The sequence below is a fragment of the Notothenia rossii genome (assembly GCF_949606895.1).
Source record: "Notothenia rossii genome assembly, chromosome: 1".
In the NCBI taxonomy this organism is placed as follows: Eukaryota; Metazoa; Chordata; class Actinopteri; order Perciformes; family Nototheniidae; genus Notothenia; species Notothenia rossii.
In genome coordinates this window covers 77838809-77865287 of record NC_136912.1, presented here as the reverse complement: position 1 = coordinate 77865287, position 26479 = coordinate 77838809, and the positions used below count along the sequence as shown (strand labels likewise).

Here is a 26479-nt window from a genome sequence, read left to right as displayed (position 1 = left end):
GGTGAGAGTTGTGAGAGTTTAAGCTTAGAGTTTACCTGAGAATGAACTTAAAGTTCAATTGTTTTGGGTGTAACATTGCATTTTTGTTGCTTTCGACAGAAACAAGCCAATGATCTGGTGAGCACGCTGATGAAATGTACTCCACACTATATCCGCTGCATCAAACCCAATGAGACAAAAAGACCAAAAGACTGGGAGGAGAGCAGGTCAGCACCCTCACTGTGACAAACATTAACTCCTTAAACTAAGGGTAAACACTTTTTCTTCAGTTCTATGAATGGTGGCATTACTTTTGTTTTTCAGGGGAGGCATCAAGTTGAATATCTTGGACTGCGGGAAAACATTCGTGTAAGAAGGGCTGGATTTGCGTACCGCAGACCCTTCACTAAGTTTCTGATGAGGTGAGTTTAATCCCTTTAAATAGGTACTGTTTCGGCATGTTTCTACTGAAAGAAGAACACAGACCAAACACAAAGTCTCTCAAAATAAACGTTGGTTGGTGTTTGGTGTAAAGTTCTTTCCGTGTCATATATTTGAAATAGGGTTGCCAATTACAGGGCCTTTGCAGTCCGCTGTGAGCTAATAAAGGTGGTATGGCAAATATGTGACATGACAGCATGACATGAGTAAAGTGTGTATATGAGTTCAGAGTTTCTACATATTGGAAATAAACTGATGCTATTATGGAAATACACAAAGGCAAAGCTAATTCAAAATGTAACATTTATCCATGATGAACTTGCACATACGACGTATAAGTTATACAACAAATGTAAATGCTGCCTGTTACATAAAAACAATATGACTTGCTTAGGTAAGCTGCATTTTATATTCTCCGAAACGATAACATTTATATTGTAAGAATGTAACTTTATAACAAAAATCACACAAACTAGCCTGACACATTTGGTGTGTGTGTGTGTGTGTGTGTGTGTGTGTGTGTGTGTGTGTGTGTGTGTGTGTGTGTGTGTGTGTGTGTGTGTGTGTGTGTGTGTGTGTGTGTGTGTGTGTGTGTGTGTGTGTGTGTTGTGTGTGTGTGTGTGTGTGTGTGTGTGTGTGTGTGTGTGTGTGTGTGTGTGTGGTGTGTGTGTGTGTGTGTGTGTGTGTGTGTGTGTGTGTGTGTGTGTGTGTGTGTGTGTGTGTGTGTGTGTGTGTGTGTGTGTGTGTGTGTGTGTGTGTGTGTGTGTGTGTGTGTGTGTGTGTGTGTCGTGTGCAGGTATGCCATTCTGACAGCGAGGACGTGGCCATGTTGGAGGGGGTCCGGAGCAGCAGGGGGTCCTTCACCTCCTCCGCTCCGTCAACATGGATACTGACCAATACCAGATGGGCCGCAACAAGGTCTTTGTGAAGAACCCTGAATCGGTAACAAATGGTTTATATATTTCAGTCTGGGTTGGGTTTTGCTTTTGTATTGATCAGTGCATCTACTCTCGTCCTGTACTTCATGGGGAATTATTGTACTTCATGCTCCAATACATTTATTTGAGTCTTTACTTACTTTACAAATCGACTCTGTTCTGAGTTTTTCACTTGGCGCTTAAAGGTTATTGTTAAGCTTTCAGGTCCTCATCTTTTCACTGTTGTGGTTCATTTGCACTGCTCTCATTGTGTTGTTTGGGTTAGGGTGAGCAGACAGACACAATTGTAAACTATCTGGTTGACATAATGTAGGGTTTAGCAGCTTAAGAGTCATATATATCTCTGTTAAAGACCAATTACAGAGCTAAATAAAGTGGATAATGGACTAACATTCATCGCAATGACATAAATACAAATATGAATAAAGTTAATCTCGAAATATGGAGGTGTAAATAAGCAGATTGCTAACTAGTTTTCCATCTCATTTTATAAGGTGGTGCTGTGTATGTGTTTTGTTTCTGCTGCCAAAACATAGCCTTTTCAGGTATAAGTAAAGAATCGTAAAACGTTCTTTAAAAAGCTCTTCAAAGGACCTGCTGATACATTTCTGTGAGCAGAATCAGAATCATAACTCCTTTATTCGTCCCACAAAGGGGACATTTGCATTGTTACAGCAGTATAAATAGAGACTTAAAATCAAATTAACACACTATTAGATAAAAAGGCATGCACAAAGTATTTAAAATAACAATGTACCGAAGTACATGTAAACACAAAGCAGACGCTCATTTTACATATGGATCGTTCTAATTGATAGACACAACATTGCTTTAATCCAAATAGATTATGACACATCTTAAAATACATGATACATTTAACCTCCTTCCTCTTGCTGTATGCTCCACAGCTTTTCCTTCTAGAGGAGATGAGGGAGAGGAAGTTCGACACTTTTGCCAGGATCATTCAAAAATCCTGGAGGAGATACATTGCCAGGAAGAAGTATGAGCAGATGAGAGAGGAGGGTAAGTGACGAATAAAACACCATCACTATGTTTCTACCAAACAGATGGAGCTGTGATTCTTAGTGTTCTTTCCTTTCTTGCGACACAGCCTCAGACATCCTGTACAACTCGAAGGAGCGAAGGAGGAACAGCATCAACAGAAACTTTGTGGGAGACTACCTCGGCCTGGAGCAGAGGCCTGAGCTGCGGCAGTTCCTCGCCAAGAGGGAGCGCGTCGACTTTGCCGACTCTGTCAACAAGTTTGATCGCAGATTCAAGGTGAAGCTCTATGACGCTCATGTGTTAAACTTGATCAACAAGAAAACTACTGATGTTAGAAATGTGCAAACATCTTCCCCTTTTAAAGATTTAGGTAAGGGTTCTCTTTGGGGACTTCTCCTTCCTGACATTGCTCACAGTTCTCACTTCCTTTTTTCTCACCACCCAGTCTATCAAGAGAGACTTGATCTTGACCCCCAAGGGGATCTATCTGATTGGTCTAGAGAAAGTGAAGAAAGGACCCGAGAAGGGGCAGATAAAGGAGGTGCTGAAACGAAAGCTGGAGTTTGGGAGCATCAGTGGCGTCTCTCTCAGGTGGGTGTCCAGTTCAAAACTAATACTTTAACTACACCTGGCGATGCTGACGTGTGGTGGAAACTGTGGTGGAAAATTCAAGAACTAAAATGCTGTCGTGTCGGTCAATAACCACATATGAGAACTCACAGTTTGCAGCATGAGTAAATATAACGGACGAACATATTGAACTGAAAATTCTCAGAAGAGGGGCTTCCTTTTGATCTCTTTATCAGCTGAGAGCGTGACATTTCCGGGCCAGTTTCACAGCAGAATAAAGAGTGTATTCAAATGTTGAGGTACTTGCAGTTCAAACAAAAATACATTTCCCCATTAGACTGTTCGCATTGTTTCAGCTTAAGTAAGTGTTTAAGGATCAAATACATACACAAATCCAATATAAGATAAATACATTGTGGTTTTACTACTTGTACTTTAGTACAGACTCAAAATAATTGTTCCAATCCTTAGTTTATGCCACTTTACAGTTGTACCAACACTATATTTCAGTGGTAAAGTAAGATTTTAATGGCAGGACTTTTACTTATATGGAGTATATCTTTGCTCTGTGGTATTGGTATTTTAACCTAAGATCTGAATATGTCTTACACTGCCTAATCCCTTAAACGGACCCTTTAATTGTAATCATTAAACTTACTGAAATGTCAGTATCATTATTTGAACTTGATCATTTTGCCATGAACGGACATTTAAAGTGCTAGTTGTATCTTTGTGTGTGCTGAGAAGCTCTTAATGTTTTGTTTTTCCTCTTCAGTACGAGACAGGATGATTTCTTTATTCTACATGAGGCCCAGTACGACAGTCTGCTGGAGTCCAACTTTAAGACAGAGTTCCTCAGTCTGCTGTCCAAACGCTACGAGGACATCAACAAGAGAAAACTGACGATCTCCTTCACCGACAGGTGGACCAACACACACACACACACTCAGGCAGCCACACATTCACATAGAAAACACAAACCACTGACACACTTTGTTCCCACTCAGGTTGGAGTTCAGAGTGAAGAAGGAGGGATGGGGTGGAGGAGGCTCCAGGATGGTGGTGTTTATGAGCGGGCAAGGGGACCTGGCTCAGATCAAACCCGGTGGGAAGACCCTCACCATCACAGTGGGTAACGGTCTGCCAAAGTCTTCCAGTAAGTCCTAATCAATTATGAAAATGCATAGCTTTGATATAACAACGAGCAAGTCAAAAAGTTTGAGGAAATGTATTTTAAGAATCTGTTTTCAAAATTAATTCCTTGACAGCAATTCTTGTTAACACGAATGTTGCATGATCTTTCTTTAGAGCCAACGAGGAAGGGTGCCCCGAAGTCTCAGGGTGGTGGAGGGAGAAATAATGCTGGGAACAGAGGTAAAGTCTCAACTCCTCTACCAGACTGTCATTGTTCAAAGCAAATTCCTCATATGTGTAAACCTATTCTGTAATTAAAACAAGCATTTTATGGTTCTAAACTTCATATTGAAAAATTCTAACATTTTACACCACTACACTTATCACAGCTACAGTTACAACTTGCTTCAATATTAGGTTTAACATACAAAACTGATGTCAAAGATCTTGTAAAATATTACTTATTGTAGATAAATTACCCAACAGTATGTAAAGTAATAGAATCCACTTTACTTCAACCAATAGCGACAAAAGTGCTTCACACACATAGGCCTCTATGTGTGGGAAGCACTTTTGTATAAACATGAAAAAAATCATTAAGTAAAATATTATAACATTTTTCCTACCACTGACCACAAACACATTATACATTTAAAAAACTGAATTTTTAAGTTAATAGCTTAAAGCAGTAATGTATATATTGATGTCTGCAGGTTGTTTGGGTTTTATCTTTATTCCACTTCCTCTCTCCTCAGGGCACCAGAATGAAGCAGCCAAGTTTTCCAGAGCCCCTCAGAGCCAACCATCAGAAATCACGTATTCTACCCCGAACAAACATGGCCGCCCACCCAGCACAGCCCCACCCAAACTGGGCTCCCAGAGGGCCCCTCGAGTCCCAGTCCACAACCAGAACAACCAGGGGAACATGGACTTCCTCAATGTGCCTGATCAGGGCATGTCAGGGTGAGAAAGACATTAAATAAAAGGGGAAGGGGGGATGATCACAGCATGTGTGGGTGGAGCTGATTAGTCACAAATAATCAGTGCACGCAAACTTTATGAGTGAAGGCACGTCAGGGTGAGGCATACCACTCACTAAGGCCAAACTAGTATATTATATTGAGGGAGATAAACCTGTTTATAGAGAGCTGAAGTCCTGAGGCCTGTACTCCGAAGCCGGATTTTCGCTTAGCGAGCTAACTTCAGGGAATACTTGGGGTTTCCGGTCCTACGACGCTGGTTCACTTCTTAGCGGGCTAGATCTCCATGGTAACTTATGCTGAACGACTAGCCTGGTCCGGAGCAGGTTAGGTTCCAGGATAAGAGACCAACTCAGTGAAAGCATTGCCTGCTGACCAATCAGAGATCCCTGTGCAGAGTTTAAAGCGATCAAGCCATATTACAGGATAACGGAAATACAGTTTAGACTGCCGAAAGACAGCCGGCAAAAATCACAGACTGTGTGAACGTGAACATTAATAGAATATCACCTCCCATCTTCAGAGCAATCTGACTAATATAACATTAGCGTTAAGAAAGCTTACTTAAATATCTGCCACAACATAAGTAACCGGATCAAAGTAAAATTACGTACAGTCCGCGGCACTGTGAGTGCAGACGTCGATGTTTCCCATTATCATTCATATCATATCACATAATAATGTATCATATATTTCCTTATCTGAGTCAGCTTCTTGAGCCCTATCTGGCCGTGCAACACTTACAATGTGACATAGCCTACTGTATGCAGAAGTATTATTTCAAGCAACACATTAAGTTGGCGAAACACTCGAGTCAAATGTAATTAAAGTCAGATCCACTCGTGTCTTAGCAGTGATATCATAAACCTGTTAATGTACGCATAAAAACATTTTTTCTTTTACCAGCTGTATTCACCTTGCAGGTGCAACTATGTTGCTTTTATCCTGGATAAAGTGTTTAAGTCAAGGATGTTTAAAGTTTAACGTCTTCATATGTGTCTAATTATAGTTGACTTTTCATTCAGGAAGTATGACACGCTGCGCTGTCAGTACGCTTGTCCATGTTTGCGATTGGTCGAATGCTCCAAATACCACCCCTCTCAAGTGAACGCGCACCTAACTAGATAGGGCAAACATGGCTTGAGTTAACGAGTTGATAACCAGCATCGTAGGACAGTTTAGCGAGAGGGCGTTTGTTTTGGATTAGGTAAACCGGGTAACTCAAACATATCCAGGTTAGGTTAAACCGACTTCATAGTACAGGCCTCTGATGCCAACCCCAGGCTGGCTGCTGCTACTTTAGTTTCTGTAAAGGCCATGTTAGGTTTAACGAAATCAGCATGGTCTCCTAAAAATGTTGTTCTCATACACCTACAACTGCGCTTTCAGACACGCTTTGACCCTCGTCCACAACTCAACAAGGTTTCTTGTGCTCGCCAGCAGGTGAAATCCAACCCTTGATTTTGGAACAAGACTGCCTTGTATTTTGCTTCGCTATATTTGTATTTGTTTATGCTGTGTCCACCATCTCTGTAGCTTCCTCTAGGAAAAAGAAAAGAGAAATTAACGGAGAGACAAATGTTTTTGCAGATGCAGACATCATTACATACTTCTTGTGGGTCACAAGCGACCATTGAGAGGGACTGTTTTTTTATGAGTCTGTACAGTGTATTTTTAATATGAACTTTGGAACAGAACTTGATACTTTGACTTAGAAGTAGACAAACCTGAAATAGCTCTCCTTCATTTAACCTCAAATAAAGTTTACAAGTCCCTCTCGGTCTTTTCATCTAATTGTCACATTTCTCTCACAGGAAGCAGAGGAAGAGGAGCATCAGTAAGCGACCTCCTCCTGCTCCTAAACCACAGCCGCGGCCCCAAGGGCCTCGCTGCCGGGCAATTTACCAGTACGTCGGCCAGGACACAGACGAGATCAGCTTCGATGTCAATGACGAGTTCGACCTCGTCAAAGCAGGTAAGTGAATAAAAAGAAAGCAGGATGGACAAAGAAGAAATTAAAATAATTAAATTGTAGGCTCCTTATTTGCTGATCTGAATTGTACTCCTGTGGTAGAAAAGGAATGGATAACAAGCAGCCAGACATGACCATATTTTAAATGGCTATACATTATAATTTCATAGTTGTACTAGATTAATGCGCTGGTATTCATATGTTGATTATAATGGTCTCTAAGAACCTTCTCAGGGATGCAGATGGAAATTAAATAATAGCTAAATCTGGCATCTGCAATGTGTAATAAGCTATAATAATGATAAAGCTGACAGATTTAAAAGGCCCCAAAGTGATTCATGATATTTCTCTCCACTCACTCATCTTCTATGCAGATTCATCAGGGTGGTGGACGGGCAGGCATCAAGGAAGGGAAGGCCTTTTCCCTGGTAATTATGTGGAAAAGATCTGAAAATAACTTGATCTGTCTTTGGAGAAATATGTGTATTTTGTTAAAAACAGCACATTCTGTTTGCTTTAAAAACTGCATGGTTGCATGGTAGGCCGTCATCCATAAACTGTCCAAGGGTGGACCTCGCTGACATTCCAGCAACATATAACTTGTTTGGCATCATTATGGTCAGAATAATCAAAAAACAGATCCACTGCAAATAGCTGCTCAGGTTTTATCCGTTGTTGTTCTGAATGACTAGAGTTTTTATTTCACCTGGTCTCCCACAACAGCTTTCTCTGAGCTCTTACTTCCCTGAAGTTAAAGTTACAGAAAAATTACCTGAAAATAATGCATCGCCTTTTGGTGTCTACAGTGTTTTGTATTTTTCTCCTGAAGCTTCTCCAACATCCAATACTGCGGCTCAGTATTTGTGATTAAGAAAGCAGCGTGAAATCAAGTAAAAGTAGATATTCAAAAATATAATTTGATTGTTGTGTTAAACATTTAACCGCTTCAGATCAGTTAAATACCTTGAAAGCCACAATACATTTGATCTCAACTTTTAAAATAAATACATATATCACTGTTAGTATTTACTCCCATATTTTTCAGCTAAATAAAAAACAAGAAATATATTTTCATATTTTGTACCTCAAGGAATTTTGCACTGGTTTTTGTGTTATCATCAGTACGTTTTAACATGTCTAAATAACAAGAGAAAGTAATGTCTAATTAACTTTACATTTAAAAAAAGGTGTTTATTTCTGCTTTATTATTTTTGCTTTTTTGAAATTTGTGGTTGATTTTGTAAAATAATGTAATTCTCTCACAGTCAATCAATATCTGTTTTTGTATGGAAAATAAAGAGTTTTAACCCTCTGAATCACTCTGATTTATTTATTTTTTTAACATACATGTTTTTGCTTTAATCTCCAAATGGTAAAGGTCCTGTATTAATTTCAGAGTAGATACAGCAACAAATATTTTTTACATTATTTTTAATAAAAGATCAAAACGAATTATTTAGGGGAACAAGGCAGTTTTCGAAATACAAAATACAGAGCAAACAAACAACTCATAAAGGTGCATTTACCTGTACTGATTTACTACTGTAAACATGCACCCACATGAACTATGACATAGGCCACTGGGGGTTGTGATATGTAACTTAGTATACAGTATTTACTCAAGTAATGTATGTGACGAAATTCTTGGAGCAAAGAACTGGAAACACAAGAACAGCTTTGAATGGATGTTAGACATGAACATTTATTGGAAGTTTCGGCCGTATTGACAAAGACACCTGTGCCCAAACCAACTCTGAGGTTCTGTCCCCTAAGATGCTCCTTCTACTAACAGACAGCTGGTAATCAAAACATTCCATCAGTAACCAGTTCAGTTTGTTCCCGATAAGCAGGCTCCAGAAGACCTTAGTCAGGTGAGGTTTACTCTCCGACAAATTGCATGTTTAGTCCTATCGTTATCTGACGGACAGAATGTCTGCATAATCATATTCAAAAGTAAGGATGTACTTATAAACAGTACAAGAAAACAGGGGCCAGCTAGTCTTCATACAATAGGACGCCCTAAACCCAAGGCCAAATAACGATAGTTACGGCTGTAACTACGGTTCTATGAGTCCCGGATGACCGCCAGAGACGGTGCTTTAGCACTGGGTATATCAATCGCACACATGACCCACGTGACACCGCCTACATAGGCCGGCGTCATCAGAGGATCTGTTCCCGCAATCTTCTTGCGAGCACACAAGAATTCTGAGTGACAGGAAACTCTGGCGGTCAGGGTTGGAATTTCATCATTTTGGCCTTTGGTGTCACACATTTTTTTCAGGGCGCAAAGGCCACATGCCAGGGCACAAAGGCCATTGAGGGAAACATTTGGATTTGGAGCTTATAAATAACTTCACTTTCTGATAAGAAAAACACACAAATGACATGGGAAACAAATCACTGTTTTAATCATCATATAGGCCTATGCCTCCTTAGTATTACCGTATATAAAATACTTTACTTTGAATAATTAGTGTTTGGTATGTTTTCCATCTACTACTTCTCCCATTCACAAATCCAAAATCAAATTAATATGTAGCCTAACAAATATATTCAATTTCAGAGCAGAAGAAAGGGTCAAACTCTGCACATACTGTGTGTGTGTGTGTGTGTGTGTGTGTGTGTGTGTGTGTGTGTGTGTGTGTGTGTGTGTGTGTGTGTGTGTGTGTGTGTGTGTGTGTGTGTGTGTGTGTGTGTGTGTGTGTGTGTGTGTGTGTGTGTGTGTGTGTGTGTGTGTGTGTGTGTGTGTGTGTGTGTGTGTGTGTGTGTGTGTGTGTGTGTGTGTGTGTGTGTGTGTGTGTGTGTGTGTGTGTGTGTGTGTGTGTGTGTGTGTGTGTGTGTGTGTGTGTTACAGGAATGCCCTGCAGGCTCTCTGGATTTCCGGGTTATTCAGTGCGCAGATTTTGACAGTGTTCCTTTCCGGGGAAAGTTTTACACCTGGTGTGTAATCAACTCCTCCCAGCTCTGGTCAGAAACTGGACAAAAGTTCAAAACTGTCATGGCGAATACAATCGCTGCTTTAATTCTGTCTTTAGGACGTTGTTGTGAGTGTGGACGGAGCAGCTACAGGTTAGTTTAGCCTGATTGATCCATTCAGAAAACACGCATTTTAAAAAGTGTTTCGCTTGCCGTCTTGTCTGCAGACTTGGCAAAGCATTAATTCATGTTATTTAGTAACCGGTATCAGTATGTAGTTACTTCAGCATTATTTTGAAACGTGTATTACAATTCAATCATTGTAAAATAGGTTCATTTTGTGTAGTTGGTTTCCACAACAGTATTTACATGGAAATAAGCCCCGCCCCCTCTCCAGCCCATCCTGTTTGAATGACAGGAGTAAACACAGCTGACAGCCGCGGTGAAACTCCAGCGGTTAGAGCGATGAGAATATTCGCATCGCGTCCGTTGTGAACGCAGCATAATGCAGTTAAGAAAACACTGTTCTGACGCTTTTAAAGCAACTTCGAGATTTTAACAATGTGAGGGGCACACAGGCCATGGTGGCCGTAGGACGTACAATTATTTGTGGGGCATAACGGCCAGACCGAGGGGCTACGACAGCCATGGCCGTCGTGAAAATCCTACCCTGCTGGCGGTCATCCGGGACTCATAGAACCGTAGTTAAAGCCGTAACTATCGTTCTATTTCGTCCCTACTGATCACCAGAGGTGGTGATTTAGCACTGGATGACTTATACCAACCATGTCATGAAGAATCCAAGCCCTTGCTCACTACTGGAAGCAGCGGAGCTCGGCAAAAGGATCACGCCCAAAGAATGGGGAGTGGCGACATTAACCCGATAAAAACTGGAGAATGTGCCAGAAGACGCCGCGGCGCAGATGGTCTCCAGGGGCACCACTCTCAGGGCAGCCCAAGATGTTGAGATGCTCCTTGTAGAGTGGCATCTCAGCCCTGATGGCAAGGGGCGGCCACTGGCCCTGTAGGCATGTGAGATGTTATCGACAACCCAGTGGGGGCAGCCGCTGGTTAGAGAGCACAACCTCCTTTAGTGCCGCCATGGCAAACGAAGAGCTGCTCCGACTTCCGTATACAGGCAGTAGCCTCGATATACGCCCTTTGGGCACCCACAGGGCACAGCAACTTCAACGTGCCGTTTTCCTGAATGTCAAAGCGTGCCAGCTGGGCAGGCTGATGATGCCGCATTTGCCCAAATGCAACATCTGAGAGTCCCACCTTGGGCATGTATCGCTTACGGAGAGGACATGGAACTCCCCAACTCGCTTCCCTGAGGCTATGGCAAGCAGAAATGCTGCCTTCGTGGGCAGCCACCTAAGCCCCACCTGGGCCAGGGGCTTAAAGGGAGGAGATGATAGGGCATCCGGCAGCAGGGAGAGGTCCCAAATAGCAGCCACATAAACTCTCGGAGTGGAGTGAAAATGTTCACTATCTAGAAGGGACTGCTGTCTGGGCAACAGTGTGCATGCTGTCCCAAGGAACACGCACATGCTTGCCCCCCAGTTGGGGTAGCAAGTGCGTGAGTGCAAGCTGCACAGCCCGAAGCTCTAGCACGTTGACATGGCGTGCACCCTCCTGGGCAGGGACCACTGACCCTGAACGGTCCTGCCCTGCCGAGGACCTGTCTCTCCTCTGGACTCTCTCTGTCCTCTCACATCTCGGCAGGCTCGTCAGTCCCCTCCTGCTCCCTGGCTAAAGGACGCACTGCGTGCTAATAGAACCATCCTTAGGGCAGCAGAGCAGAAATGGTGGAAATCCAAACACCGTGACGACCTCCTAACCTATCAGGCTCTCCTCTCCTCTTTCTCTGCTTCGATCTCCCAGGCAAAAAGCACTTTCTTTCAAGATAAGATCCAATCTTCCTATTCCAATCCCCCAAAAATATTTTCTATCTTCTCCACCCTCTTGGACCCCCCCAAAGCCCCTTCCCCCTCCTCCCTCCTGTCAAGCGACTTTGTTAACCACTTTAAAAAAAAGGTTGATGATATTCGCTCTTCTTTTTCTGACTCACCTTTACTCACCGCTGGGTCACCAGACCCTTCCTTCACCCACACACTGACCTCCTTCTCCCCTCTCTCTCGAAGTGAGGTTCTTACCCTCGTTACCTCTGCCCGTCCTACCACTTGTCCTCTGGACCCTATCCCCTCAAACCTCCTTCAGGCTATCGCTCCTGATATTCTACCGTTTCTCACCCATTTCATCAACACTTCTCTAACTTCTGGTCACTTTCCAAACAGTCTCAAGGAGGCAAGAGTAAACCCTCTCCTAAAGAAACCCACTCTCAACCCGTCTGATGTTATAAACTACAGGCCTGTCTCTCTCCTCCCGTTCCTGTCTAAAACACTTGAACGCGCTGTCTTTAAACAACTCTCCTGTTATCTCCATCAGAACAACCTTCTGGATCCGCACCAGTCTGGTTTCAAGGCAGGTCACTCAACAGAAACTGCTCTCCTTGCTGTCTCTGAGGAACTGCACACGGCTAAAGCAGCATCCCTCTCCAATGTCATCATCCTTCTGGACCTGTCTGCTGCATTCGACACGGTGAACCATCAGATCCTCCTTCGCAATCTCCAAGAACTTGGAGTTTCAGGCACTGCACTTTCCCTCCTCACCTCATACCTCAAAGACCGCACCTACAGGGTAACTTGGAGAGGGTCCGAGTCCGACCCTTGTCAATTAACTACAGGGGTCCCTCAGGGCTCTGTTCTTGGTCCCCTCCTCTTCTCCTTGTAAACAAACTCGCTCGGATCAGTCATTAGCCCGCATGGTTTTTCATACCACTGCTACGCTGACGACACCCAACTAATTGTGTCCTTTCCCCGCTCAGAGACCCAAGTCGTCGCACGCATCTCTGCTTGCCTAGCAGACATCTCTCGGTGGATGTCTGCTCATCACCTCAAGCTCAACCTTGACAAGACTGAACTGCTTTTCCTTCCGGGAAAAGATTGTCCCACTCTTGACCTAACAATCAACATCGGCACCTCTGTTGTTTCCCCGACTCAGACTGCAAGGAATCTGGGTGTGATCCTACTGTAGATAACAAACTGTCCTTCACTGCAAACATTGCTGCTACAACCCGCTGCTGCAGATACACGCTTTACAAAATCAGGAGAATACGTCCCCAGCTGACCCAGAAATCAGCGCAGGTTCTGGTCCAGGCTCTCGTCATCTCACGCCTAGACTACTGCAACTCCCTCCTGGCTGGTCTACCTGCCTGTGCCATCCGACCTCTGCAGCTCATCCAGAATGCAGCAACTCGTCTGGTCTTCAACCTTCCAAAATGTTCCCACACCACGCCGCTCCTCTGCTCCCTTCACTGGCTTCCGGTAACTGCTAGAATCCACTTCAAGACACTGGTACTTGCGTACCATGCTGCGTATGGATCTGGCCCTTCCTACATCCAGGACATGGTTAAACCGTACACCCCAGCACGTGCACTCCGCTCTGCATCAGCCAAACAGCTCGCTGCACCCGCACTGCGAGGGGGACCCAAGTTCCCATCAGTAAAAACACGTGGGTTTGCTATCCTGGCTCCAAAATGGTGGAATGAGCTCCCAATTGAAATCAGGACAGCAGATAGCTTGCACATCTTCCGGCGCAGACTGAAAACTCATCTCTTTCGACTCCACTTCGAGCGATATAATTACTAACAAAGCACTCATATACTAATAAAGGGCTGGCTTATCTAAAGCCAGTTGAGTAGCACTTGAAATGTTTGGCTCTATGAAACCTGATGCACTTATATGATTCTGTTTTCTTCAAGGTTGTATCTTCCCGGTCGAATTTACTTATTGTAAGTCGCTTTGGATAAAAGCGCCAGCTAAATGCAATGTAATGTAATGTAATATACGTACATAGCTAGTTATGTCAATGAAAATCTTAGGTCCATGTTATGTTACTTAGTACTTCTACTCCACAACACCTTAGAGGTGAATTTTATACTTTTACTACACTGCAATTTTTTAAAACCCTTAGTTGCCGATTTGGATTAATAATGTGAAATATAATCAACAATTAAATAAGACTTTATAATCAACTTAAATGAGACTTTAGTTACACCTTGGGTAAATTCACAAATTAACCTGCAGTATATTAAGTGATTAAAACTAGCTGCAAATTTACCAGCTTTGATAACACTTTAATGCATCAATATTTAAAATCAAAACATATAATATGTGTTATTCTGAAATGGACCATTTTGCATAATAAGTACAATAAGACAGAAGTGAAGAAGGTACTTGTATCGTGAGTATTTCAATACTTTATACTGCCAGAGATACTTTTAAGATTCTGATTATTTATGTATAAACCAATTAGTAAAATATGTAAAATATTATGATTTGTTCAGCTATCCAAAACATATATAATAATAATCAGTAATGTATTTTCGTTCATTCTAAAAGTAATAAATAGTTCTACCCAAATGATAATGATTATACAGCTATTAAGTGAATGTGACACACACACACACACACACGCACACACCTCCTCTTCCGCCCACTCATTACGTTCATGCTTTTATTTTGAAATTTGCATAGCTGGTTTTGCCCACAGAGGAAGCAAAGCAGACGGACCGGTTGATCCTTCTTTACAGAGGAAACCTAAATCCACCTGTAACACCTGAGCTCTGTACTACGAATCCAGTTCAACATACCCTGGACAGGGGCGCCGCCAGGGATTTAAAGCTGTCACATTGGTTACTTACATTTTTTTTTCTTAATGTTCTAAAATTGTTTGGGCCCCTGTCAGTCACGGGCCCTTAGAATCGTCCTAACTTTTCACCCTCTTACAGCGCCCTGCCCTGACCCTGGATATGTTTGAGTTACCCGGTTTACCTAATCCAAAACAAACGCGCTCTCGCTAAGCGGTCCTACGACGCTGGTTATCAACTCGGTAACTCAAGCCAGGGTTTCTCTGTCCGGCTGAGTGCGCGTTCACATGAAAGGGGCGGGGTTAGCAACATTCGACCAATCACAAACATGGACAAGCGTACTGACAGCGTAGCGTCATACTTCCTGAATGAAAAGTCAACTATAATTAGGCAAATATGAACATTTTAAACTTTAACCATGACTTAAACACTTTATCCAGGATAAAAGCCACATAGTTGCACCTGCAATGTGAATACAGCTGGTAAAAGAAAAACTGTTTGAATGCGTACATTAACAGGTTTATGATATCCCTGCCTCGTCTAAGACACAAGTGGATCTGACTTTAATTACATTTGACTCGAGTGTTTCGTCAACTTAAAGGTGGGGTATGTAATTTATTTCAGAAACCCTATTTGTTATATTCCATGGAATGCTCTTAACAAACATCCCAAAAGCAATGAATATATTAAATGCTTTGACAATAAATACATAAAATAATTTCATCTGTGGAAGCCGTAGCGCTGTAAAAAGCACGACCAATCATTTTTAGCCGGTCCGGCTAAAATAACTGGATGGCTTACCTGCCTGTCAGTCTTCCATCTGTGCACAAACTTATCTCGTGCCCTTATTGGTCATGTGTGCGTTTGTGTGTGTTGGAGGAGGGGCTCTGTAAGGAAGTCTGAAGGAAGAGGCAGATTTTTTCCGGTTGTGTACTTTCAAATTCTTGCGCACTCAAGCTGGTTTCTCCATTCTTACCTACCCCACCTTTAACGTGTTGCTTAAAATAATACTTCTGCATACAGTATGTGACACTGTAAGTGTTGCACGGCCAGATACGGCTCAAGAAGCTGACTCAGATAAGGAAATATATGATAAATTATGATATGATGTGATATGAATGATAATGGGACACATCGACGTCTGCACTCACAGTGACGCAAACTGTACGTAATGTTACTTTGATCCGGTTACTTATGTTGTGGCAGATATTTAAGTAAGCTTTCTTAACGCTAATGTTATATTAGTCAGATTGCTCTGAAGGTGGGAGGTGATATTCTATAAATGTTCACGCTCAGACAGTCAGTTGATTTTTGCTGGCCGTCTTTCCTGCAACGGCAGTTTTTCTGTATTTCCTTTCTCCTGTAATATAACTTGATCATTTTAAACTCTGCTCTGATTGGTCAGCAGGCGGTGCTTTCACTGAGTTGACTCTTATCCTGGAACCTAACCTGCTCCGGAACCGGCTAGCCGCTCAGCATAAGTTACCATGGAGATCTAGCCCGCTAAGAAGTGAACCAGCGTTGTAGGACCGGAAACCCAGAGTTTTCCCTGAAGTTAGCTCGCTAAGCGAAAATCCGGCTTCGTAGTACAGGCCTCAGGCTAGCCGTTCAGCATAAGTTACCATGGAGATCTAGCCCGCTAAGAAGTTAACCAGTGTCGTAGGACCGGAAACCCCGAGTTTTCCCTGAAGTTAGCTCGCTAAGCAAAAATCCGGCTTCGTAGTACAGGCCTCAGGTTAGCCGTTCCTCATAAGTTACCATGGAGATCTAGCCCAAGCCCCCAGGAAGTGCGCCTGGCTCTGATGAAAATATACGTTGTGTCCAAACGGCGGTTGGCCTATTACAATTTCCATATAAGTCCGTGACGTCATTGGGCCCAGAAAGACTTTTCCCCATTGACTAACATTGGGAAAGAAACGTCTGTAAATCAACGGATACTTTTTAAAAAACGAAATAAACTACCCAGTATGAACTATTGTATAGCCCTTATTATAATCATTAGGTCCTTAAAGTTGTAAAATGCACTAAAAGCCGAATCTAGATTTATTTTCTGTCTCCATTTATTCTACTGAGCCGAGAGTGGGGGCGGGGCTTAAGGGGCGCATGCTCTGTGAGCACACATATGGGTTATTCTGCTCTGAAAGCTATGACGGGTAATCTGTGATGTTTCGCTCTCTCAAAAGTTGGGCCATTTTGTCATCATGCGCCAATGAGCAGCTCTCATAGGAAAGAACGAGACCCCGCCTCCGACGCTGTATCCAGTTCTTATTATACATCCATGATCTAGTCCGGTAAGAAGAGAACCAGCTTCGTAGGACCGGAAACCCAGAGTTTTCCTTGAAATCCGGCTTCGTAGTACAGGCCTCTGTTGCTGTGATCAGTCTGTTCCATATCACTCCTTTATGTTTATGATATAAAAATATTAGATTCCTGACATGTAAACAATGAAACCTAAAAATGCTGCTAACAGTAGCAGTTCTAGACCAATTTTACTCGGGTGGCCAGCCTGGGGCCAGTTATTTCATGAGAGGGGCACAATAAAAGCGGATTAAAAAGACAATTGTAATTGTGTAAAATAAACATAAAATACAGTAATTGGTATTTGTTTTTGTAAAGGTATTTGTTTTTAGTAAATGTAAGTCATAGTCCTTTGGTCAGTGTTACGGGGGCATTGGCCCCTGTTGCCCCCCCCCCCTAGAACCGCCCCTGGATGTTAAATCACTAGAATGCTCGAGATTTCTTTAAAATACTTTTTACCTCACTTTATGAGAGCTATCAATCAAATATTGTCATAGTTGTCATAATAACAGTTTTCCCATTAAATAGCAACATTATAAATGAGGTAACAAAGCGAACCCATTCCAGATATATTCCCTCGGGAGCATCTTTGCCCAGCGATGTGAACCCGTTCAGCGTGCTTATCAGTGACGTCACGGTCTCGTACAACAGGCTCGGGAGCGTTTCGATGCACCTGTTGATCCACCTGGAGCAGAGCAATACTGACGGACTGTGGCTGAGACGGGAACATGGGAGGTAAGATCCATTACTCTCTGCTAATTACTATATAAGTTACCTTTTTTTTAACTAAGAATTTACTTTTATCTAGCTGTTTATCACTAGAACAAGTGTGACAGTGCACCTTTCACAAGAAATCACTAGAATATTCCTGTTGTTGTTCCTGTAGTGACTGAGAAAGCATATATGGTGATTAGTAGTGAGTGTTTTGTGTCCTTGTAAACCTATAATAATGCATCTTTGATTATATGACATAACTATAATCCAACAAAAGTCATCCTCTGTTTGCTTTGTGCTCTGTTAATTAGGGACACCTGTATACTATAATAAAATACAACAGCAAAGTTATATTTACAGAGTTTATAATGACATTTTCAGATATGTGGCAAATACATTGTTTATAATTAATTAATAATAGGTTAAATGTGGTTTTGGACTACATTGTATTTAATTAAAAGGAAAGACATTATCAGAAAGTGTTGCGATTTCTCTTTTTTTTCATGAACATTTAAAGGACTATCATAAACGATTATCTTAAACGTTCTGAAAAAGAGTACCATTGCCCATTTGAATACAAAATACAACTCTGGAAATTGATTTCCATAAACCACTATACAAACACTGACAGCAGTCTCCCTGAGATAGGCTCACTTTATCTGCTGAGGGAACAACTGACACTAACGTCTGTAACACTGCAAGCGCTCTAAATAAAATGTAATGAATTATTATTATTATGATTATGATTATTATGGGTCTGTATTGTTCACGTTCTCTCTGACAGGTTTCTGCTCCAGCGAAAAGATGGCAGGAGTTTTCTCCTATGAAAGTTCAGAAATCGACTGGTGTGAAGACAACTACAAACAGTCCGAACATATAGTGGAGTACTTCAACACTGTAAGTACAGTATATCACAGAGATGCAGCAATTATGTCAATACATTGTTGAAGTTATCAGAAGAATATCTATAATCAAGCTAGTAATAATAATATAGTCATAATATTTGTCCTTTCTTAAATAGGAAATCAATGTCTGATATGAATGAGTTGGTTAGTTGATTCATTGTTTTTGCTGATTCATTCATTTTATATTTCCCCTGCAGATTAGCAGCTTTTTCTTCTTCATTATATCTCCCATCATGCTCTATCTTCTGCACCCTTATGCCAAAGAGAGGAACCTGGCGATTCACATGGTCTGGACCATGATGATATTTGTAGGTCAGTCACTCTTCATTTTCCTTTATTTTATAAATGGTATATGTGTCTCTTTCTCCATTTTAGATACATTGTGTTAGAAACTCAGGGAATAGACTGTTGGTTAGACAACAATTATACTCTGGGACAAAATGTAGAAAGGAAGATTTTGTCAGTGGCTTTTGACAATTTATGGAACAAACCAAACCGTTGGTTATTGTTAATGAAAATAAATGTTAGTTGCAACTCTACTGGCATGTGAAGTAAAATGACCAGTCATTACAAATAAGCAATAGAAATGACAGGAGTTTGTAAGAATGTTTTTGTACCTAAATGCAGTTTTTTGTTCTTTTCTGTCCTATTATTTTAAGACATATCTTATGAAACAGTGGTTCAAATTATCAAAGACTACTTTTGAAAATGTTTGATTATGTCATTATATGTCTCGGTTTCCCCCTTTAGTCATTTTGTATTCGTCTTATCTGCAGGGCTCTTCTCTGCTTACTTCCACATGACTCTAGTTTCGTTGGCCAGATGTTGGATGAGCTGTCCATCCTGTGGGTGTTGGCGATGGTATATGTAGGTTTGGTTCCCCCGCAGGGACTCTTCCCTTCTTTTATTAAAGACAGGTAAAACAACCGTACAGCAATTTCCAAACAACACATGAGTTGGTTAAAGGTCTTTGTTTCTGTCTTTATTCATCTCCATGTGTTACTATGGACTCACAGACACACAAAGCTGAATAATCCTTTAATAAGACAAAAAACAAACAATGAGAGTTCGTTTATGAGGCACGCCACTGTGAACACAACCTGTACTGTCGTGCAGCCTGTTTGACAGCATCAACTGGAGTCACAAAGAAACAATGTGGAGCTCCAGCCTGCCACCTGAAAGTGACAGATAGGAACTCTTGCTATTGTAGAGAAAAAAAGCTCCACCCAACCTTTGTAAATATTTCACAACAAGGTAGAGAAAGATGACTGAAATTTTGATGAGCATATTGAAAAGAATCGCACAGACCTGTTTCGAGAATGTCATGTTGATATTCCAGTTTTTCAAAGTCATGGGTTGGTCCTCCTGAACGAAAGATAACTAAACGATCCCACCAGAAACAGTCACAGAGGGTACCAGAGGTCAGAGGGCACCTTTTGCCACTTTCTCTGTAAAGCAGGCAGCTGTTTCAGTGAAAAAGCTCTAAATACTCATTGTACAGTATACCTTCTCGACACCAAACAACAGATATGCAAAGCTAGCAACTAGCCGGTGAACAAAGTGGAAGATCGAGTGGCTGGCGAACCAGATAGTTCCCTCTGGAGTTAGAAGAGACCAAAACAAAGCAAATATTGGACTTACAAGTAAATGATAACCAGACCCTTAACTACTGGGTGTGTAAATAAGTTACAGTTTGTTAACAAGGTAACCAAACAAACTTTGAAATTGTTGATATGGCAGTTTATGTTCACACCCCCTAACCCCAAAAATCACTTATTGCAGCTTAAAGGAAACAGAACCTTTTTAATTTTAAATATTTTGTATAGTTGGGCAGGAATTTTAACATATTTCTGCTGTAAGTCATTTCTGAGCTAAACTTTGGGTGTTTATTTTTATCAACAGCGGCGCCTAAGAGTTGTCGTTTATGCAGAACTTCACTTGAAGATACGCTAAATGACTTAACCCTTTAAACCTTTGACATGCAACTTGTGTTTTTTTCTCTGTCTGTTCATTCACAGGTCCACATTTTCAAACCTTGTCCTGGTGATTACAATTGTCTCCACGCTGTCGTCCTTTGTCAAACCTACAGCCAACGCCTACGTTTTAAACTGCTTTGGCATTCATATGGTTTACATGCTGGCTATGAGATGAAATGGTATGTAAACTTTGGTGCTTTTTAAGCATCTGTCACTGGTTTGGGTGCAGCGTTGATTTGTTATGATAACCAGTGTTATCTCTCCCTCAGCTGCACTGACCAGAAGGCTTTACGTCTCTGCAAGGTGTCGGTGGCTCTGTGGTGCTCGCTGTCTCCTGTTGGATTAGTGACCGCTTTGGATGCAGCTTTTGGCAGAGTTTGAATTTCTGCTACCTCCACGGTATCTGGTAAGTCCTGGCTTACTTGTCTTCTTTTCTTGTGCTTTCCTTTCCTTAACTTTATTTTGAAATGTTTACTTTGCAAATAAATTCAGTAAAAAACTTACCACCACCTGAGCATTTACGACCAAAAAACATCTGCAAAAAACATACTGACCAATATCTTTAATCAAATAAAAAAAAAGATTCATATTTTTATGGTTTTATTTACGCTCTTATTCACAGTGAGGGTGAGATAATGGTTAAGGTTTAATAAATTGAAAAAATCAACAGTGACTTAATCAAATCAAATCAAGTTTTATTTATATAGCACATTTATAAACGATTTTTGGTCGAACCAAAGTGCTGTACATATAATAAAAATAGCCTACAGTAGAGACACTTTGACTTAAAGCAGTTATACCTGTATTTCACATTTTATTAAGCCACCACCTTCCCTAAACCCTTCATAAAACTACAGTGTTACCTTAGATTTTGGACACAAAATGCACATGTCGCTTTAATGAACACTGCTAATTCATTGTTTGTGTAAATGTAGCTAATTATTCACTGTATAAAGTTATCTGAGGACATAATCCATTCAGCAAATGAAGTTTAATGAATACAATTAAGTAGTATGCCAACATTATTTCTAAGATAAAGGATTGTTTCTTTTTTTCTTTTCTTAATGCATGATCGTGTGTATTGATCTTCATTATCTGTTTCCTGCAGGCACATTCTGATAGTGATAGCAGTGGCCTATGGCACCACCCTGATAGCTTACCTTGATGCCAGTATGAGATCCCGTACTCTCTGCCGGTACTGCAGTACTGGCCCTGTGATAGATGGGCTGTTGGAATACCTCATATTGTCCTGAAGGGCACGACCAAAACACAGAAACGGTGCTACAAAGTCATGTATAACGTCGGCAGCACATCTGCATTAGCACACTTCATGTGTTCATAGAGGCTTCTTACCTTAAAGACACAATCTGTGAGGAAATAGTCGCATAGAATAATGATAACATAGGATTATGACTTGATCACATAAGATTGTTTTCTGATTCCGTTAAAAGATTGTTTACACTAGCTGGATTACCAAATGGGCCTACTGGGGTCCGAGTTGGGTTGAGCTATGCAGGTTTTAACAGAACTCATTTGCACATTAACGTCTGAAAACAAAGATTGTTTATATACCATGCCAGTATAAGAAAGTGCTAAAAATATTTGTGTTGATAATGAAAAGGGGAAGCTTGAGAGAAAAGTGATAAATGATGCACTATATCAAAAATTGAGATCGAACTGTGTTTTATGTCTTTGCCAAGAGGCCCATTGTTTAATATGCCCTCTATTTTTTACATTAATAATCATTGTTGACACAAGGCTATTGCAATTCTTAATCTATGAGACACACAAGTATTTTGGTATAATCTACAGCATGTTTCAGACTTTAAATAAATTGTATTTGAAATAAAAACATTATTTATATGTATCTAATGATGAATAATTTTGATACTGAAGCACATTCGATGATTACTCCAATTGAAACTATATGGAAAATATAAAAACTAAAAACTGTTGTGAACGGACCTGGAGGATTTCTGGTGTTAAGAGTTGACTGATATATAACTTATTGATAGACATTTAATGACTTAAAGACCATCAATTGTCTAATAAAGGAGAACATTTGAGAATTTGTATGTAAGTTTTGGAAGTAAGAGTCTTTGGCAGTTGAGCATTTTTTGTTTGTATATAAATCAATTACTGTTATTTAATTTGAAGAAATTAATGCACATTTTATTCTTTACATGTTAACATTTTGTTAACATGGATACTATTATTCTTAAGCATGTGGTATTTTATGGTGGTTCCCAGAGGACAGGCATACACTGTCTTTGGAGCAGCATAACCTGAACTGAGTTGTTCAGGTTATGCTGATTATCTTTATCTGTTTATCTTTATGACATTAATTTGATTATTACTAACTTTCAAGTCATATCTGTTTCTTGTTTCATTCAGGACCACAACAATCACTTGCAAATATGTCATATTTGTTACTGAATCATAACTGAACTGCCTTTTCTTCTCTCTCAGAAAGCTCTTGATTTTGGGTTGTTTGAGAATATTCAGGTACATCAGGCCTCTGTTCACATGATCCTTCCTGAAGGATACAAAAGATGCAACATTAGAAAATGCACTTAGGCATTCTCTGGACCTGCTTAAAAGTGACCTCCTGTGGGTGGTGAAGTATTCAAAAGCAGTCAGTGCTTTTTGATAAAAGTAATCCCTAGATGTAAATGGTGACAGGCAGGCAGATACAAAGAGGGGGAAAAAAGCTGAATTTCATTTCATATGATAAGATCTTAGAATCCTATATTTGTAACATTTCACCACCTTGTCTTTAGATAATAAGGAATAGCTTTACAGTTTGGGATCTCGAGATCAAATCGCAGGGGTAGACATTAAGGGTAAAATGCCACTGGCCCTCCGGGCCGGAGGAATTGTATTATCACTGGCCCCACCATTGTAACCACTAGCCCGGAGCATTCGCCCCAAAAAAAATCGACTAGTAATGAAGAAAACTAACACATTTGTTGCCATAGTAATTTATGCACGAACTACATTACTACAACATTTGAATAATCCGTTCTTCCTAATTTCCCTCAATTGTTATATATTTGGTTTATTAAAATAATTATATTGTGGTCATTGTTAAAAAATGTCTGCTATTATTATGAGTATTATTATTTGTATAATGCGCTTTCTGCCTTCCTGTCATTATCAGGAGTTAGAAATGTAATGGCTATGTAATAGATTAGATTAGAACCTTCATTATACTAAACTGCTGGGACATTTCCCTATAGCCAATACCTTTATATTCTCTTCACTTGTTTTACTTGTCAGCATAGATGTACAGAGCCGACAGAAGACCTTGTTTATATTGGCATCATATTGAGAGGTGCAGTGACGCGTCCTAAAACCAGGAAGTAAGCCGCTGGTTCCCTCGACAAAAAGCAATGGGATTTCTCCACAGGGTTTTGGAAAATAGCTGGAAATAACGTCTTTGGAAAACAAACCTGTTTGATAAATGCACGTTTTGTTCAGCCGGATAATCTCCACATGTCTACCCTACTTTTATCATTTTCGAATCATAAATCTAATCGATAGACTATAAAAGGGTTTCCATCGATCAAGCTGGCTGAAACGTTCTCCCTTTTTCTTCTCATTCTCCCTGTTGCTCTCCTTGAACTCCTCCGGTGACTTTCTTTTATTTGAAGATAGTTTTTTGCCCGGCGCTTGGCCGGTTACCGCTGGTATTAAAAACATTTTTGGCGAATGGTTAGATGGCGCGATAATCTGTAGTGAAGGAGCGCGCTCCCGCTCACGGGAGCCTGCTCGCGCTGCGCTCCGCAGCAAACAGCTCTTTGCTTTTCACCCAACAACGACAAGCGACTCACGAAACGCTATGTTGTAGAACGAAAAAAAATTGCTAGTCAAAATACCAATACCACAAGAAACATTTTTTTTTTAAAACAATATTTTTAGTGGCCCGAGCGGGCAAGTGGAAAGTAGGCCTACGTTATGCTGGCCCGGGGTGTCTAAATAGTGCTTCCGGGCCAGCGGGCCATTTATAATGTCGAGCCCTTCCAACCAAGGGGTTTGGAAATATATACATTTCTGGAATCACTAAAAATGTTCGGCTTCGGTGATGGCAATGTCAGTCAATTCACCACTTTGAATAGTTGGCAGTCGTGGTTGCCAGAGGAGGAATCCCCTGACTTTGAATCTACCCCTGCCTGTTAAGGTTTTCACTTGTCACAACTGTGACATCACATCTAGTTAAGAGTCAGGCAGGCCGCCAGACAACAAATCCAAATTACTTTCATTTCACGATCGCCTGACTTTTTTTCTACTGCCACAAGAAGGTTGATATTTGTGGTTATGGGTGAAATATCTAAACAACGGTTTGACGGATCTCCATTAAAGCTTTACAGACAAGCAGTTGAATCACTCTGACGCCATCATCAGGTCAAAATTGTAATTTGTCCAAAACTTTTTTGATGAATAAGTTTCATGATAAATCAAATCAACCTCCACTCATGCTTATGGCTAAAATGTTAGACAAAGTAACCTGGTCGCAAGTGTGAGCATAATGTAAATGGTGTCATTAAGAGCACTAATAAAGGATTTAGCTCAAAGTGTTAGTCTGACATTTTTCTCAATTTTGTTTTTCTCAAAGGTTGGGAACCACTATATGTATTACTTCATTGATACATATGTTATGTGCAAAATATTTAAGCTTTAATGAAGGCTTTGAAAGTCACAGGATGCAATTTGGGGAGATCTTGGTTGATCATGATTTACATGAATTTACACATTATTCTACAAGTTGGACTTGTTGATAACCATTTTGATGAATACTTACAATAAAACTGTTATGTGTGTGAAACCTGTGTGACATGGCTTTATTTTGTATTTCTCCATCTCTTACATTTTGAAAAGGAGGATTTAGAGGTTGATATCTCAATACCAGCAATGGGACACCCTGGTGTCTGACGGCAAGGTGGGATTTCTTTCGCTCACATTTGAGCCACAGGATAAGAAGAAGAGGCACGAGAGAGCGATGACCTTCTGTCCCATAGCTAAGACCTGATAATCTCACATCAAAGTCTGAGCACCACAATGGACCCTCGCTCCCTGACTAAGATTAAACATTTTTTAAACAGACATCATTTTTAGAAGCCATAATAAATGAATTTAGAGATACCAACTTTAAGAAAAAAGTTAACTCAAGGATGCACACAATGCATGATGCAATAAATGGCAATTATTTTTTATTTGTGTACAAGAAATATTACTTTTAGGGCACAAACAATATAGCTTCTCCAGCAGGTTTCCATGTATCGCTGGTAAACATTAAATACACATACAGAAATATGCATGGTTTTACTAACACTGAAATTCAAATATGTACTTTTGCCCAGTCATGAAAATAGTATGAAGATGATCAAGGCAAGGTCTAAAACCACAAAAAGGGCCTGCATTCAAAATACAGTCAAAAAGTCTGCAAAAAACAAGAAAACCACTTGCTGCAACTAATTTAAACATATAATTTATATAATTGATAAATAAAGCTGTTCAAACATGGAAGTGTTGACTTTGAGTCACATTACATTTCCCTCTGAAATTCAGCTGAGTACAACATTGCATTAAATGTAAAACACTTCAGTCAAGTATCTTAAACTTGCAATTGAATACTATAATTGTGGAGTAGTGAGTATTATGATTTTTATAAGAACAGCATTGGCTGGAGATCAATGATACATTGTGAACTTTTAAGACAATTGTATATATTTTCCCATTAAAAAAGTATACTTATTATTTATGAACATATGAACTGCAATGCATAGTAGGCCATAGTGCAAACATATATATGAGGTACAATCCCAGAATATTCACATTGTACAAAAAAGGAATAAAGTTGTATGAGTAAGTTATAAGCGTCTTTGAAAATTATATTGATTTTGCATTTGCCAGACTAATAGCAGTAGCTAAAATGTC

At 40.5% G+C, this 26479-nt stretch overlaps 2 protein-coding genes across 2 annotated transcripts; both read left to right on the top strand.

Annotated features, from left to right (window-relative positions):
• The first annotated feature begins 103 nt into the window (after positions 1 to 103).
• Positions 104 to 8335, top strand: myo1f (myosin IF). Its single transcript, XM_079689850.1, is given in 13 exon segments — positions 104 to 207; positions 304 to 401; positions 1217 to 1256; positions 1258 to 1362; positions 2267 to 2381; positions 2470 to 2639; positions 2809 to 2954; positions 3709 to 3855; positions 3941 to 4089; positions 4242 to 4307; positions 4823 to 5030; positions 6862 to 7022; positions 7394 to 8335. Coding segments are annotated over 13 exon segments (1560 nt in total). The 5' UTR covers positions 104 to 129; the 3' UTR covers positions 7471 to 8335.
• Positions 8336 to 14349: 6014 nt separating this feature from the next.
• On the top strand, positions 14350 to 22915 carry acer1 (alkaline ceramidase 1). The gene is given in 12 exon segments (XM_079651912.1): positions 14350 to 14694; positions 17515 to 17682; positions 18446 to 18558; positions 18764 to 18878; positions 19343 to 19369; positions 19372 to 19483; positions 20585 to 20703; positions 20706 to 20721; positions 20812 to 20861; positions 20864 to 20948; positions 21651 to 21709; positions 21712 to 22915. Coding segments are annotated over 11 exon segments (876 nt in total). The 5' UTR covers positions 14350 to 14694; positions 17515 to 17675; the 3' UTR covers positions 21885 to 22915.
• The last annotated feature ends 3564 nt before the right edge of the window (positions 22916 to 26479 follow it).